This window comes from Necator americanus, chromosome III, assembly GCF_031761385.1.
Source record: "Necator americanus strain Aroian chromosome III, whole genome shotgun sequence".
In the NCBI taxonomy this organism is placed as follows: domain Eukaryota; kingdom Metazoa; phylum Nematoda; class Chromadorea; order Rhabditida; family Ancylostomatidae; genus Necator; species Necator americanus.
In genome coordinates this window covers 20,592,847-20,610,313 of record NC_087373.1, presented here as the reverse complement: position 1 = coordinate 20,610,313, position 17,467 = coordinate 20,592,847, and the positions used below count along the sequence as shown (strand labels likewise).

General features: G+C 40.2%; 1 protein-coding gene across 1 annotated transcript; it reads right to left on the bottom strand.

Moving 5' to 3' along the window:
- Positions 1 to 546: 546 nt before the first annotated feature.
- On the bottom strand, positions 547 to 3,442 carry RB195_010272 (uncharacterized protein; the record flags this gene model as incomplete). The annotated part of the gene is made up of 3 exons (XM_064191196.1): positions 547 to 672; positions 775 to 932; positions 3,370 to 3,442. The coding sequence occupies 3 exons, from the start codon at positions 3,440 to 3,442 to the stop codon at positions 547 to 549; spliced, it is 357 nt and encodes a 118-aa protein (XP_064048779.1).
- Positions 3,443 to 17,467: the final 14,025 nt, after the last annotated feature.

The following is a 17,467-nucleotide window of genomic DNA, read 5'->3' as shown; positions in this document are numbered from 1 at the left end:
AAACGACACCACCCCCCCCCTTCGCAGACCCTCCCAAAAACGACCCGCTCATCTCGTTCCTACCAGCATAGCTACCCATACAGCAATCAAAATTTGGGTATAATAATAAAAAGAATTTAAAAAACAAATAAACGCCTAATAAATAAATTAAAATAATATGATATAATAAATAAATAACAAATTATTTTAAGAAATAGTAATGCTACAAGTAAAACAAAATATATGTATATATATTGTAATACAGCGATATTAATGGAATAAATAATAACTAGAAATTATATGTTCATGATAATTACATGTTTAAGATTCCGCGTGACGTGTGCCAGATGGAAGAAGATCAAGAAAAATAATCGAGTTGAAAAGCATTCAACCTCTCGATGGACGGATCTAAACAAGGTTAGAATATTGTGTTTGATTTTCTGTAGAATTTCTGTAATAAGGTGTCTTCCAGGTAGCTCGTCTGGAGATGTGGAACAGTGCAGTGAGAAGACAACAGAGAAAGATGTTTGTTGGAATTTACATATATAATAAATCTAATAAATGGTTTTAATTTTCTATGTCGAGCAGCAAAGACCTCGAGCGAATAGACTGCTCGAGTAGTTCTTGATGTTCCTGGACTTTGCGGTCACGCTTCCCTTGCTGTTTCACGACGTTTCGTTTCACAGCCCAAGTCTGAGCAGAAGTAATGATAATAGCAGAAAACATTTTGCAACGAATTTCAAAAAGCTCACAAATAGATTGGAAAAAAGTGTTTGCAAAAAAAAAAACCCTTACCACTAGCGCGATGATCGTTATCAAAGCGAGGAATCCGAATACTGCGAAAAGAATAGTAGAGGATCGATCAGAGGGTGGATCTGTCGTCGTCGTCGTCGTCTTATGTTGAGATGTGAACCATGCATCTCTCAATTTTTTCTTCTTTGCCAGCCACTCCGCTGAAGGTCTTGGTTCGGAGTTAAATTCTTAAAACCGCATGAAGCTCTCTTCAGGAGTAAGGGCGGAAATATCCTGGTACATCTGTAAATACTGCAATTAATCAGTATGAATAGATCCAATAAATGATTATCATTAGGCGAGGAGATTAAAAGACGTGTCAAGATAATAAAAAAAGACTAACTAGAAGGCAGTCAGATTCTCGAAGATGCTAACGGTAGGTCGCGACCCATTCCACATTGGCTACTCACCAAAAATATCCTCCAGGTATATTTGCTCGGATTAGTGAGAGGTAGACGTTACTGCAAGAATTAGAAGTGAGTCAGTGTATATGTAGACATATAGTTTAAAAAGATAAGTGAGCTCTAAATGTGTATTCGGGAACACAATTGTACTGTTTGACAGTGATAAAGAGATGATCTAAAGTTCGATCCCCGCCGGAACCATTATTTTTGCAAAACGAAAAAACAGCTGGAAAAGAAGGAGAACACGATTTAAAACAATTTTCACACTATTTCCAACTATTAACAAACAATTTTACTCATCGTCAATGGAAATGAATGGATGAGAGTTCGATCCCTGCCGGAATCTAAATTTTTGCAAAACCGAAAAAATCACTGAGGAGAACATTTCACCGGTAATTTTCTGAAATTGTATAAAGAGCACTGTTTGCCACATACAAGTGTGATATAGAGGTTATTTTAGCGATTAAAACCAGGTCTTAATTGGAAATTACTGCTGGACAGGTCGGATTATGTTACCTTGAAATAAACATGAATAACTCACTAACGAAGAGACATAAGAAGATAAGGCTGGCTGCGTTGTGTAGAGGAAGATTTGCGCTATAAAACGCTTAAAGAATCTTCTGCAAAGACCCTCTGGTTTTTTTGAAACCTAGTTGAGAAAAAGTTGAGAAATTTGGCATTTTTCTAAACTTTTTCTCAACTAACTTTTTTAGAGACGAAAACTGCCTGTAAAAAAGCGAAAAAAATTATAATAGCAAAAATCTTCCTCTACAACATGCCTCAAAACGAATTCGTTTTTATAAACAATGTGCGGAGTCATGGAAATTTGTTTGAAGTCACACAGATTTTGACGTGTTGCCTAAAATCTGAGATTTCGCTCTTTTTCCCGTTGCGAGGATGCTGTAGCGCCGTTCAAAAATTCGATTCCATATTTGGATACAGCATCAGGGAAAACCCCTAAATGCAAATTTTGGCCTCTGTGGGTGCTTTGGTTCTCTCAAAAGCTAGTTGAGAAAAACTCGGAAATTTGAGGCAAAAATTGGGATTTTTCTCAACTAGGTTTCAAAAAGACTAGGAAAGCTAGAGCCACCAAACTTTGTAGAAATATAGAAATCTCTCTCTGCAGATCGCAGCCAGCTTTATTGCATAAAATTCACTTTGAGCGTAGATATTCAGAAACTCGTGAAGCCTACTTTGTACTAATTTGAACCCTAACTGCGCCTTTAGATGTCTTTTTTTCGCTCAGTGGCAACATCATAACTGCTTTTTCGACTGAAAGTAAGAAGTTTAACACTGTAGGATGAGAAATATGCTCTTTAAATTCTTTTACGCTAAATGCAGAAATTGCACTTTTGCAGGGATTGATCCCTGACCGTCACAATAAAAACATCGCCGCATCTCGTTGAGCCAACCAATGTTGGTGAATCAACAGCATCAGCCCTATTTCAACAGAGCATTTAATGGTCAATTAACAGATGTCCTTATCGAAGTCTTTGTAATCGCGCACAAATAAGTCTGCACTACACTTACCAACTTGAGCCAGCGTACTTGCTTTTCATTGCAGCTATGATTCTACTTTTACTTAGTGCTTTTACACTTCTGTTAGCTTCTGAAGATCTCGTTTGTCATTCGTTCCTAAGCGAATTTTCGACGCTGCGTTCCCGTACAACTGCGGATCTTCAATATATTGAATTGGCTGTGACGAAGAGTACCGAAGCACTGTGCAAGCTATGAAGATTGCCTTTTATGGTCTCTTAGTACTCAATACGAAGTCACTTCTGGTTAGTTTCATTTCTTTCATATAAATTAGTAACACACAATTTTGTAGTGTAGACTGTAATTTTGCAATTTTGTTTTGTAGAACTGTAATTTTGTAGTGCTTAGACCTGATGGGTTTGACAAAAAGTCGATTTTTTGAAAGAACAAAAACTTTCAGGTAGTTAATTGCATTTAAAATAATGGGTTTCCTATTTTATCACATCACAACATTTTCACGTTATTTATTATGCATCACATTTATTCAAGATTTCAATTGTTTGTGCTAATTCAAAAGTAACCGAGAGGTTTGTTTATAGAAATCTTGATGTTTTAGAAAGGATGCTATTGTCACTGGTACGTTTCCTTCGACTACGAGCTTCTTCTTTCTCCTTTCTGAAGGCTTTCTTTTTCGTTCAGGTAATGTGGACTCCCTTACCGCCTTGCACGTACGACGACTTATGATTTTTCACGGTTTGTGCCACCGAAGTGACTCCGATGTCATCAAGCATCAGTTAGAGCAGCAAAAAATGCTAAGTCGTCCATCTTCAAGATTGACTCAAAAAGCGCAGTAATTTCATCACCAGAATTATGAAGAATAAATTTTTTAAAAATCACTTTCTGGTTTGTGTACCCTCTTTTTATCCTAACTTTTTATGCGTCTTCCTCAACTGCAGCCGCGAGTCTTCTTCAATCGTTCATTCGAATATTAAACAAATTTATTTATTCTATATCATTTATTTTTATATTAAACAGAACTCAAGTACTGAATATGCGTCATTGACGTTTTTTCTTCTTTGAGACAACTCTTCTATTTTTTTGTCGCAAATATCGGGACCTGAAAAAAAGCCTTAGAATACGTTTCAGTTGTTAATATCTTCTGATATGCGGTAAAAACATGCCATTCACTGCTGATCCTCCTTCAAGTTTCGGCACTACGTCTGAAAAGAAGCAGTTTTCACTTCTGTTTTTCTGCTGAATGTCGCATACCTAAATTACACTAAATTTTGTACGCCTTAATATGTGTTTATTTGAAATCGACAACCCCGTCTTCCTTTTCTCTTTGCTCCTCACATTTTTTCTGATTTTCCGACCTCTAGTTTAATTTTTTTTCTTGATTTTCCGACCCCCTCTTACGACCCTTCCCCCTCCCCCCCCTGATCCGACACCCCTCTTACGACCCTCTGTTGAGAAATTCTCAATACACGCTTGACCCTGGCTATAACGCCGCCTTTGTACACGCGCCGGTTCCCTCAGTAGCCTTTCAATAAGTTTAACTTGGATAGGCCGCCGGCTAAACTTCACCGATTATCGCTCGCTTTCAATTTACAAACTCTAAAACTACCTTTTCCTGAAAGGATCCCAACATCGTCAACTATGTGGTATGGTACTTTTGATTTTTTTATCAGCAACCTATATCAGAACAAAAGGAGATTCTCTCAAATATCAAACTGGGACTCAGAATGCGCAACTGGAACTAAGTTTCGGAACTAAGCGCAACAGGAGTTTAGCTGCAAATCAGTGAAGCCGATAAATTTTAGCATTAGTTTATTTCGCAGATAAAGGAACTAGATCTAGTTCTTTATCTGCGAAATATACTAATGCTTTCAGAAGCCATTCTCGCCTTAATTCGTAAATTCGTAATTTCGGCGGTGTAAAGGGCATTATGTAGTCTTCAGGAAATGGAAATACATGGAAATGAAAGGATATGATTATAATTGTTCCCAATAGTATTGCTGTTTCTTTTCTAGTCTATATCTCCACTCAGAAATAATATCTCTCACTAGAGATATCACAACCGGGAAGCCGACAAAGAGTAGAATTCCGCCGGACAGTCGCGAAGCGCTTCTTAGGTTGGTGAATTGGAGTTCGAGCAAGGAAGAAAAGCCACCTTTTGAATCTATTCTGATGCATGCCGATTTGGGGATAGTTCTCTATTTTTTTCCTCGTTATCATTAATAAATACTTTCCTTGGGATAAAAGCTTAGGTGTGTACTCCGTAGAAGGCTCCCTCGTGAAAAACGAAAGTAAACTTGCAATTGCAATGGATACGTCTTCGTAAGAGACCTCCTTCCCGAACCACAGAGTGAAGTGGGAACGTCCTGCAGCTGTCTTTTTCGAATACGCACAGCGTTGGCGAAGAAGTGGAGCGAGAACGGATATGTCATCCTAAGACTTCTCCTTCCCGAAGTCCGAAATGTTTCCAGTTGCTTTGGCGGCGAGTATTGCGCAAACGGTCCCGAAAGGATGGGCTTTCAAAGGACACACCTCCAGCCCTCGACTGCTTCTACCTATTACGTCGTAGCACAGGCTTGTACGCAAGGGTTGTAAAGGCATAGGACCCGCATTGGCCAAACCCCAATATCATGTAAAAAGTATTAAACGCGTTTCAGCGGATATGCAATGCCTAGGACCCATCACGAAGTCGCAACACTACAAGACTTGAAGAATTACTTTGAAGCGTCATGGAAGCACAGAATAATCAAAACGATGTTACCCAGTGCGAAAGTTCTATGCTGCCACTTCGACAGGTGTGACCCATTCTACCACAACTCCATGAATTGAATCGATGAGGAAGGTTTTGCAAGTAGGTGCAGTCTCATCCAATTATTTAGTCGAGCTCCAGCTAGATCGCTCTACGAAAACTAAAAGCTACTAACTTTGTTCGTTTCGATCATGGCATCCTTACAGCAGAGGATGCCAACCAAGCTGAACTAATGCTGACCGATTTCGAACAGTTGAGCCTAGGAAGAACGTTCTTGTTTAACATGTCTGCGTAAATGATAACGAGCTGTTTGAGGACCATGCCGTGCTATCGAAGATCTCGGAGAAAAGACGTACAAACGCCCCTCTTTCACTTCTTTAATCTATTCAGTTTCTCGTTCGGCATACGGTTAGGAAATCTGAGTTTTCTAAACAGAGGGTCTATTCACTCAGCGTCATCGAAGGCTAAACCCAAGGGTTACAGAAATTCTAGACGAATGAGAGAGACGATCCGGAATTGTACCTCATTCAACGATTCAAGGTGAAGGACGTTTAAGAAACAAAACTAAGCGGGCGCATAATAAGCTTCACCGAGAACCCGGAAACTTTGACAGTGTTAAACTTTTTTGGAGAACCCGACGATTAAATCGTCAATTTTTTTCGCTCCTCCACGAAAGAGTTATGCCTATAGTTGTCTTTGATAAAGTTCGACTCTAACACGATACAGAGACAAATGAAAGCGTTACTGATGTCTACGAGAGCATGTCGCAAGTGAATGAAAGGACCGGTGGCATGGTCAATTTTATTGTAGAAAGTTTGAGAACTTACCATCAAAACACGCACTGGAAAAGCTCAAAAATTCCAAAAAATACTTTACATCGGGCTCTAAAAAATAAAAAGCGGAAATAACAGCGGTGGAAAACCATAGCCACAGCCGTCAGCTACTCTGCTCTCTTATATTCAGAGGCAGACTATCGTTTGGAAGTTAAGTTCCGTCTGAATTCTTTCCTAATTCTCGCTCACTTCGAACGTCTCCGTTTTGCGAATTCTCACTGTTGGTAATGGATATGCAACTTGTCGACCGATAATCGACCTCTTTTTGTTAGCATCCACCGTTTATACGCTCTTTATGAAAAAACATTAAAAAAACGGAACCTCGATCAACTGTTAGGGCAGGAATGTTCTCTTTTGAATTTTTTCCGCGTTGTCGTTGTAACACTAACACAGAAGAACTCAGTGTGTAAAGGATAGCAAATCTGTGCTGGGAGAGGATCAAATATGCTAATCAGGGCGTTTCAATCTCTCAAATCGAACACAAAGTTTCTGAATGTGAACGTTTCAGATAAAGTGCTTTACCTATATTGCAGTAAATATGCATAAACTGAATGGCATACACATGAACGCCCGCCTAATGCCGGACTTCCAGGTTTATTGAGGTGCTCTCTTCGCTCGCCTTCAATGTTCAATAAAAATTTCACGCAGGGTCACTTTCAAAGGATTTCTGACACGATGCTCTACTTTTTCTAAATCGCTATTTGAGGTTTTCGCTCTTTCTGCGAGCACTGCTAAAAGATTTTGCAGCCTTGTTGCTCAAGGTGTCAGTACTGTGACACATTTTAAGAATATTCAGTCTTGATTTTACCTTTATATTCCTTCCTACCGCTGCAATATCAAAGCGTTTCTCGTCTTCTTATCCGACAATTACCATAGATTGGTGTGATAAGACCAAATGACAAGAGTGTCATCATCACACCGGTGGAAACAAAGATCCGACGTCACGTCAGCTGGACAACTAACTTCTATTAAAGTGATTGCCCACATGCGTGTATGTAATTTCCGAAGAAATTATCTGGCAAATGAGACAAGCGTAACGTAAACAAGAGTGGATGTACGGACTGAAACACGACGAAAAATGTATTGAAGGCAAAAGTGTGGCATATTTTTGGTTTACTTTTTTTCCACAACAACACGAGACAACCGGCTAGAGCAGTGGAAACTTTGTAATTCGAATAATTAGAAAAAATACAAACACACACGAAGTGAAGTAGTGAAAATAATCCACATAGAAAAAATCACCAAAGAAACAAAAGAACACTGTGCACAAATGCTAACAAGACAGAAACATCCGAAGCAAAGTGGGGTAAGAATCTAACCCAATGCTACGATTAGACGCACAAAAAACTTCAGGTTTTTACTCTTTTTTGCTTCGTTTAAGGTGAGCTCTTGAGCATCATCACATATCTACTAAGCAACGAAATTTAGGTATTTGGTTGTTATTTTAATTAAACATAGTAAAGATTGCGGGAGAAGTCACGAAGATAATGGCTAGAAAAGAATATTAGATCAAAATTTTTACCTTTTTGAGTTCTTTAAGGAAGGGATACTTCACTTTCGGGAAACTGTAGGATTAATTAATTTGAGAGAGAAAGTTATAGCTTTGCGATTTGTGAATGCTCTAAACAGAAACATTCGCCATCCAAATACAAATCACATCTGCTGCCTTCAATTTGTTGTATAATCGAAGGACTGATCACTTTTACTGCTTTGTAAGACTGGAGATGAACTCATAACGGCTTACAAGGTCTCTTTAACACATAACTAAAAGCCCTGTCCTGTCCTACCACATATTGCATACAAATTCTTCCAGCTCTTGATAGTGGTTCTGTAGTAGAATATAAAGCGGTTCAATCTCTGCCAGTAGTTCTGAAACCCAGGGCTTGTCATTCCTTGCCATGACATCATTCCTGTACGATATTCGTCAGTGGGCTTTGCTGGGTTACCACTGCGGCCAGGAGAGAAAAGGGCTCAAGCGTCAGACACGAGTGGGTCCCACTTAATTCCTACAGGCTTAATCTTGCGCGGTAACGCATCGTACCTTTGTTTTAGAGTACTTAATTGGGCATGTAGAGAGGAAAACAGATTGATTTTGACGAACTCACCTGCCATAGAGCTGTAGATGTTCGGACCAGAAATAATCTAATGATCTAATTATCTGATAAGTTTGTACAAATGGTTCCCAAATCTTCTCGAATAAACTTCCGTGGACGAGCTGCTCCTGAGCAGCTCACTTTAATTTTGTTCTATTGGGTAGAGGAATATGCCGTGACTGTTTTTTTTGGTTGAAAAAAGTGGAAAAAGAGCAATACCTAACCATACAGAGATTAAAGACTTAACCCAATGTCATATAACAAGTAGGTATTGAGAATGTTGGGATATAGATGGGGTATCCTACTAATACAATTCAAATCAGCGGCAGAATCTCCCCAAACTGCACAGACACGTGTCGAATTGCCAAAGTTCTACTACTCGTAATATTCTGCGTCGCTGAAAAGCGAGTGCAGCAAAGGCTGTCTCAGTCGTCCTTTCTTGGATCACTAGAGGAAGTTGAGCGTAATGATGCTCATATTCGTAAACCACACTGCCATATTTATTTGCTTAGAGATCTCAACATTATCGACGTTGTGGTTTGTTTTCGTCAAAACCATCAAATTGCAGTTTCAAGTGAACAAAACGGAACTCTCTCGACGTCATTTTCTCGCGTTTAAATCGAGGTGATAGGCTGAAACTGAGATTGGTGAAGTGCATAGTGAAGAAACAGTGCTTGGAAATAGCGCTGTCCTCGCTCTTAGGAATGTTATGTTTGACGTCGAAGACGGATCACGAACGGCCACACGATCACACGTAACCAATGGTCGTTGGCTGAGGAAAAATAATTCTTTTCACCTCTTTCAAAGAAAGAAAGCTACTGCACGCCGAGTCAAGAGAATACTTTCCGTTTTTCCTATTTCTATCGCCCTTTTTGAAGTTTTCTAAGGGCGTTCGATCATTCTCATGCACAAAACTCATGAATTCATCTCATAAACTGTTCTTAGGAACAGTTTTTGTCAAAGCACTATTATCTTGTAAGACGGAAATTTTTCTCACAAAAGAGAAGTAGAGTTTTGCAAGAACGTTTTTATCTCAAAGTGCATTTTTAAATTCGAAATGAAACGCTTACGGCTTACCTCATATCATAATCTAGTCACAGTACCATACTCTCACCTTCCAATGATCTTCTAGGAAATTGTAGTAGTTTCTCGGGTGCTTCTATTTGAAGAGTGTTTTTATGTTTACACCTGTTTTCTGAGCATCTTCTGAGCAAACAATGCAGGGCTGCGGGTGCCACTCAGAGAAAATGAAGAGAACTTGTAGGAGATTTTTTTCTTATGTCCAGACCAGGTGTGCGGCAAATCAGGAGTTTTGTGACTATACCTCTCACTCTCATATAATAGGAAACATTGGAATGTAGAACGGGTGTTTCTAATTCGAACACATAAAACATTGTGTGCCTACCCATACCGATCAATTTTCTTCTGTCCAAATATCTGGCAAAAACCAAATATTTGGAAAGAAGAAAATTGCTCGGTGTTTCATTCAGGAGTCGTTTTGGGAGTGTTCAGTAAATTTGAAGCAAGTGATTATAACGAGTAAAAATTGTAGATGAACGCGAGATTAAATTAATTAAAGTAGTTAGAATAATAGTAAATAATAACTAAAGTAAAAAAAAAATTTAAAAAATGGAAACAAAAATAATGAAAAACAAATAATAACTAAGTAATAACTAAATATCCTTCGTCTTTAAAGGCATCACCCCACGAATCTGAGGTGGTGCAGATTTCAGGTGGAGTATTCGTATACGGGATGGGAGACTACGGAGAGGGGGGTGATTCCGTCCATTTCTTTCTAATTGCCGTAAAAAACGGTCCGGAAGATATGGCTTCAGGCGTTTTGGCGCACTATTTCCTGCAAGGAGTTCGGCTGGAGCGCGCCAGCCTTGTGCGGCGTCGCATATTCCGGGCAGTTTTTTTACGGCAATTAGGAAGAAATGGATGGAATCACCCCCCTCTCCATAGTCTCCCATCCCATATACGAATACTCCACCTGAAATCTACACCACCTCAGATTCGTGGGGTGATGCCTTTAATAAAACATGAGGATGAAATTGCTCTTAGTCTTGGAGTGAAACAAAAATTCTGTCATAAAAGGAGCATTAAAGGGGCATGTACTGCCTATGGTTCGACACTTCTTAAAGCCGAGTAACTCCTCCAGGCATAATTTTAGATAATTTGGCCCACGTCCTTGAGGATAAGGACATTGGCATAGTGCATCCGGGTGGCCTCCATACGTTCACTGACCTCTATTTTTCTGGATTAATGTCAAACACATTTCCGCACTCTGGAGGGATTCAGCTCAAATGAGAATTCGTTCTGATATCGCTCTCAGTGATCAGCGCGCATTAACAAGTTTTTCTTCTCGTTCGTCATGATTGGTGTTGGGTTAAACGATATCCCTTTGTTTCACTCTGGTCGCATGACAGACTTCTTCCTCTTGCACTTTCTGAGAAAGCATCATCCGTTTTCTCTACTCTGTACTTATCTCTGATGCATCATCTCGATCACTTTTGTTAATAATGCCAACTACTCCTGTACAAAATCTCATCAGGAACACATATAGACCAAGGTAATTATGAAAATGCAGCGATGAAAATAAAAAGACACTCAATGCAAAGCTATTGTTTTTTTTTCTCTACGCTGGAGTCCTTAACGTTTCGGGAGACGATGAACCAGTTCTAGATTTTGAAGAAGACGCTTAGCGCACGGGTGCGGGGTTATAAACCCAGTGAATTCCTCACGCAGAAAAAGTTCCCTATTCTGCGCGTAGGGTGTACAACATTTGGCGAAGTTTGATAGCTGCAACTTACATCAGCGCAAAAAAATAAAGAAGTGATCCTCTCGTTTTTCAATTTAATTCAATTTCGTTTTTTCGATCTAGTTGTTGAGCGGGTCCAGAATTCTGACGAAATGTGGAGAAAATGCTGCAATCACGATATTTTCGCAGTTATATTTGAAAGAAAATATGAGGCTGCGGATACTACGGAAGCTTAAGCTTTTTTTAAGAGAGAAGTAAAATGTTTTGAAGCTAAAGTGGAAAAATCAACAACTTGTACAGTGCCCTAAGAAACAAAGAAAACGAGAACAAACATCAAAAACTTTATTAGAAATATCTGAACTTTACCTGCCTATCTGTAACTTTTTATAGCATATCTGTTGGTCTTCGTAACACCATGACATCTGAATGGTATGGATTCCATGGAGTTGTCGATAACCATTACCGGCACATTCCCCCGCAACGTTCTTTCTGCGAATTTCTCGTGGACATCTTTGACCTTGACGAAATGCTATGTGTGCCGAGAAGAAATGTACCGAAGTTCGGAGAAGCACAGTAAGGCAAAGAAGAGCACCAAGATAGATGATCGAATGAAATGTTGATTTAGAGGAGCAAAATACACAAATACATTCGTAGGTATCACGAAGAAAGTTCAATATGAATTAATGATGTTCGTCTAGATGTCCTGAAGCATAGGCTCCAACCCACATGCCTTCCCTGGAAAAGACTGACCAGGAATATTTTTCAGATCAATGAAGCACTATACTTTCTAATCAAGTTCGCAAAGTGGCGCGTCAGCTTAACCATTCTTAAGTCATATTCGTTCGTTTGATGGCGGTAAAATACACCGACTGCTGACCAGCCAGGGATCAGTGATGTTATGTGTTATGTAAAACAGCAACCCTATGCAGGATCATCTTCTCAACTGCGCAGTACACCCATGTTGTTTTTGTGGAATAATTGGCAAGTATCCTCATTCCAAGCTCCAGAAGATAGTCTAATCTGCAACACACAGCTGTGGAGGAGTGGTCGAGTTTCGAATTTAAACTCGGCTGTGCGTCTTTTTTGGGTACTCAACTGAAGCAGTAGCTGTGGAGAACGCTGACGAAAACTTCGCTATAATGGAGGACGTGCAAGAAAGTGTTGGTGACGATTATGGACAAGCAAAAGGCATCTATGCGGTATGTACATGCATATGCAGCAGCAGGCATTGGCTATCATGGAAACTTACAAATAATCTGCAAAACAAGTGCAAGTGCAAGTGGAATCATACTTTCATTCGTCGATATTGGTGGCAGTAAACAGTGGCGAACCAGCAAAGAGAGTTAAGACGAGATTTTCCTCTCAAAAGCATCAATTCGGACAAAAACTTTTTATTCCCCAATATGTCATAGCAACCGAATTTTACAATAATTTCTCAGCATGGCCTCTATTGGCACTGATACTAGCACGAAAACGCTTCTTCACAAATTCAAGGTTGCGCGGAAGATACGCCGCGTCAAGATCTTGCCAAATTTCTACGAGTTCTTCCCTCAATTAATCCAAATTGGTGCTTCTTACTTCTTACCTGTTCTTTCAAGAATCTCCAAACCGAACAGTTCAATGGATTGGTTTCGGCCAATTCAATGGTGGAAACCTTCTCATTTTCATCTCGACGTCTTTGATCCGGTACACCTTAGAAAAATCAAAGAGTTCCTTGCATTTATCTTTCCGATTTTTCTTTGTTGGATCGCTGGAATCTTGCCCATGGAGCAATCAATAACCCCTAGTCGTATCTCATCACAGACCATCATCTGGAGAGATTTTCGAGAAATCGTTAGCTATTGAGCCATTTTGTTGAGGCTGGTACTATCAGTCCTCTGAATCCTTTTTTTAATGAACGATTCCAAGTGTTGACAGTTCTTGTCCAAAGCGACTTTGATTTGACATCAACGACTTCGTGATCGTGCCACTGTTTAATAATCTTTTCGATAGTTCGAAGAGGAGTCTTGAGTCGAGCAGTAATTGCTATTGATTTCATTCTATTTGCCACCAAAGGAGCGATCGCTTTTCGATTAGCACAAACCTTCATTGACCATAGCACAGCAGGATATCTCAGAACAAAAAATTCAACAAAAAGCATAGTAATAGCAAACCGGAACCTAACCATGGCTCAGAAATTTCGAAGAAGATACGCGTCTATAGTTGTTTGTCACATTGTAATACCATCGCTGTCATCGATTCCATCAACCGAATAATTGATAGCGAATTCGTTGAAGAAAGGGAACACATTAAAGACAACAAATCGATAATAGTCAGAACGTTTGACAACACTAGATTGACGATGAATAGTTGTGGGCCTCAATGGTGCTAGAACACAAAGAACAACTCCTCTTGAACTTGCATAGAGGTAACGTGGATCCAGCCCACCCAAACGCGCAGGCTATGCAAGAGATCCAGATGTAACCCGTTAGTGTTAAAGATAAATTCACTTCTGAAACGTGGCCACGGAAATGTTTTACAGAAGGAATTATGGCAGCAGTACAAGCGACCACTCCATATTTGTGGTATGACAAGAAAATAAAGGGAGCTGAATATTACTGCTGCGAAGTCGAAATTGGCAGAATAGAGGTAATCTTGTGTCAGTGGTAGCAAATGATTTTATAATCTATTGTAATGCAGCCGCGAACAGCTTCGGTAACGTAGAATCGCCTTGTCGCACTCACTTCCCAATAGGCACGTTGAGAGGCCGATACATGAAGAGCTGCATCGATCGTAGGTGCTAATGTCCTCACATACGACGCGTTCACATCTTGATCGCCTAACACGGAAGTATGCGTCGGTTTCCGAGCTGTCGAAGGCTTCCTCATGGCCAACGAAAGTGAGGAGGAGGAGTGGATGGTATTCCCAATAAACCTTTACGACTCTCAACACGATCTGGATGTTGTCGATACAGCTAAAGCAGTAGCGAAGTCCTGCTTGTTCTTGAGCTCGGCTTAAACTTCATTCACGATCCTTTGATATCTTTAAGGGAACGATCTTCGTAAACACTTTGCATAGAATAACTAGCAAGCATATGCTTCCAAAGATCCTTCCGATCCCCTTACTTAAAAAGAAAAATAGTCTGCGAGGTCGTCCAGCGGTCAGATTCTTTCTAAAGAAAGGGAGTCATGTGTCCTAAAATTACATGAAGAGATTTTTCATCAGTACGGAGAAAGTGTGCCGATAAAGAAAATCTGGCCCTCAGAGCTGTGCAAGATTTCATGTTCTTAATCGTTACTTACATGCATTTCTTAGAGGAGATTCCTGAGCTGGAGCTGCACCAGTGGGATAATCGGGGTTGACATAGAGGTTAATGAGCGGAGATGCTTCGAGTAAAACCTTTCTGTAATCACTTCAATATCATCACGTGAAGAAATGCAATTTCCGTCCTTTTTGAATGAGACTGTTAATGGAATATTATATTCGCTGATTAGCTCTTAGCGAACTTCATTAGAAATGTTCTTCTTTGCGCTGCTTCCAGAAATTTCTTCTGCCTCTATTTCAAAAGGTCGTTGGAAAAGTTGTTGTCTGCCGCTAACGGTGTGATGCAACCGTACAAAAATTTAGAGTTCCTCCTTACTCTCTAACAATTCCTTTTCGGACTCCGAATCTCGATCCAAGCTTGTCGTGCACTAGTTCGAGGTACGTCTAGCACGGACTCGTAATCATTTTATTAGTAGGTAGCAGTTTACTTTTGCGCTTACTTCCTTCTTGCAGTGAGCTGAGTAATAAACGAATACTTAGGTTTTCCCATCCGTACCACTTCTCAGTACTGAGTAGCGCAGTTTGGAAAAAACGACACCTCCGCGGCTGCAAGACCTCTGAAAAAAAAAACGGTCCAAAACAGTCGATGTCACTCGAATCAGCTGTCGTGAGCGACATGTTCTACTGGTTTTTGTCGATAATTGAGATGGTGGCTGATTTGCTTTTGAAGGGTGTTGGGGCCAAAACCAAACCAAATCTACATATTCTAAAATGGGGATTTTGAGCGCTACAAAGGACTTCCATGAGTTCTTGTTAAAGTCCCGCACCATGGAATTGTTTCCGATTTTTTATGCACAAAAATTCACGTTCTTATGTTGCTTCTTGCAGTATTCGCACTGAATCTCAGCAGATTAGTTAAATCTTCGTTGCTTCTAATGCTTTTAACATATTTTATGCCTTCCATTGCTGTTACAGTCGGAAAAGTGCAACTTTTATGGTACATTTCATGGTGGCTACACAGCGTCGCATCGCTTTTCAGATTTCGCTTAACCCTTGTTGTCATTTCGCGGACATTTCCCTGGAACAGCAACTTTTGGGTTGTCTGCAAGATTACAATTATTCAGCACATTTCATTATTGTGTCAGAAAGTAATCAAAGGGAAGGCCGCTCGCCGCATCGCGTTTCTTTAACCACGTTAATTAACGTCTTATTCACGGGCTTCGGTACCCTTTCAAGCCCTGCTCTCTGCTATTCGTTATAACTGCACGACGCTCTCGTCAAATTATGAACCGTCCAAAAACGCTATTAATAGCATCGTCATGTGTCGAGTTTGGCCGAACATGGGTCCGGATTCTAAAACGCCATTAGTCTCTCTCGCTTTCTCGCAGAGTGGTCAAACTGCATCTCTTCGACGATTGTAGTGATTGCAGTTAGTTTTGACTGAGGACTGATTTCCTCCAGAGGAAAATGAAAATGAAAATTTCCCGTGACATCTTTTTGTCCACGTCCTCCTGAACAAATTTTTCCAATACATGGAGGATGAGTAGGATTGCTAACGTGATTAGCTCGACCACTTAGCGGCAAGTGACGTTTGTTTCAGTTCGCCCTGCGAACACGTTTCTCGCAACGTACATCCGCTTCTTATCAAACGATGTCATCAGACGTTCATTTCATCGAATTAAATTATACTATGCCTTGATGTTAGGTGGTTGTTTGGTTTTATCATGGTTTGAGGCCTGCTGTTCCGACACCTCCACCTTTTTAGAAGCCGGAAAGTGCAGTTCTTTTCATTATTTTGCGGCGTTAAAACGTTAGTTCTTGTCTTGTTTTGCGTCCTTTAGTTGTGTGAATTATCACCACAGAAGCAGTGCTACTCGTCTTTTTTTCTGCTTCGGAAGAGCAAATTCTCTCAGGTAAACCAAGTACACGGTAGCTAAACCGTGCCATTTCCATAGCGCACGTTTTTGCTCAGGTTTTGTAGAGGTTGTTCATTTAGGTCATTGCTAAAAAAGAATCCCGCCATTTTGAATCTGCTGTTTTGTTATTCCAATTTGTTTCCATAGTTTTTAAGCTCGACGCTAGAAACTCAAATAGTGCTTCTACGTACTAGGAGCAAAACGATATTTCTGTGACTGGCCATTAAATCCTATCACCACGATTAACTTCATATTATTCGTTCCTCTACGTCTCGCTCCGACGAATAATTGGTTCACTTTTCTCTTCACGTTGAGCTTTCGATTAGGCGTTGACAACAAATAGAGTTAAAGCTAAAGTTTGTGGCGTTAATGAATCCGCTTGGGATACGCCCCCACGTTCACTTCAATTCAGAATCGTTTGAGGTTTACGAACGTGTAACAGGCCTTTACAATGACTTGCGGTGGCTAGCCGATGTGTCAGGTCAGTGTTTTTATCCTCCCAGACAAGTCTGGTACCAATTTATCGACCCCGGAGGGATTTAAGGCTACTAGGGCGGATTCGAACCTCCGATCGATCGTGCAGGAAGCGGAACCTCTAACCGCTACACAATATCCACCCCTGACAACAAATATTCCTCGAAATTCTTTCAGAATAAAAGCGTTTTCTGTTTTCCTTTGTCAGATTTATCAGATCTTCTGGCAAGGGTTTTTTTTTCCATTGCAGCCACTATGCATGAGTCGTTGTCCATCTAGTGTGTTCTACAGTGTGAATGGATAACATTACGTGTGACATTCCTTCCCTTTCTTAGATCTTGATTCTAGAAATCAATCTAAACGATTTGGACTTCTATCAACTGAACATCACCTGTCTAAAAGAAATTCAGTTCTTTTAAATCACCACGTATAACCACCGCTAATCTTCGCTTTCAGGTTAACCGCAAAAGTTCAATAAGTTCTTGCTTCACGTTCTCTGATTTCGATTCTTCAGATAACGAAGCTGTTGTAGTGCAAGTGCAAGTGCGATGAAATCTAGAAGGTTCATGCGAGCGTACTATGTGGTTCTTGCACTGGAGCAGTGGATTCGGGAGAGAAGAAAGAGAGAGAGAGAGAGAGAGAGAGAGAATGCGAGAGAGGGTATGAGAAAGAGCCAAGAAATGATTCAGTGCGTTCACATCTGAGTGCTGTCCAGATGCTCATTGTGAATGT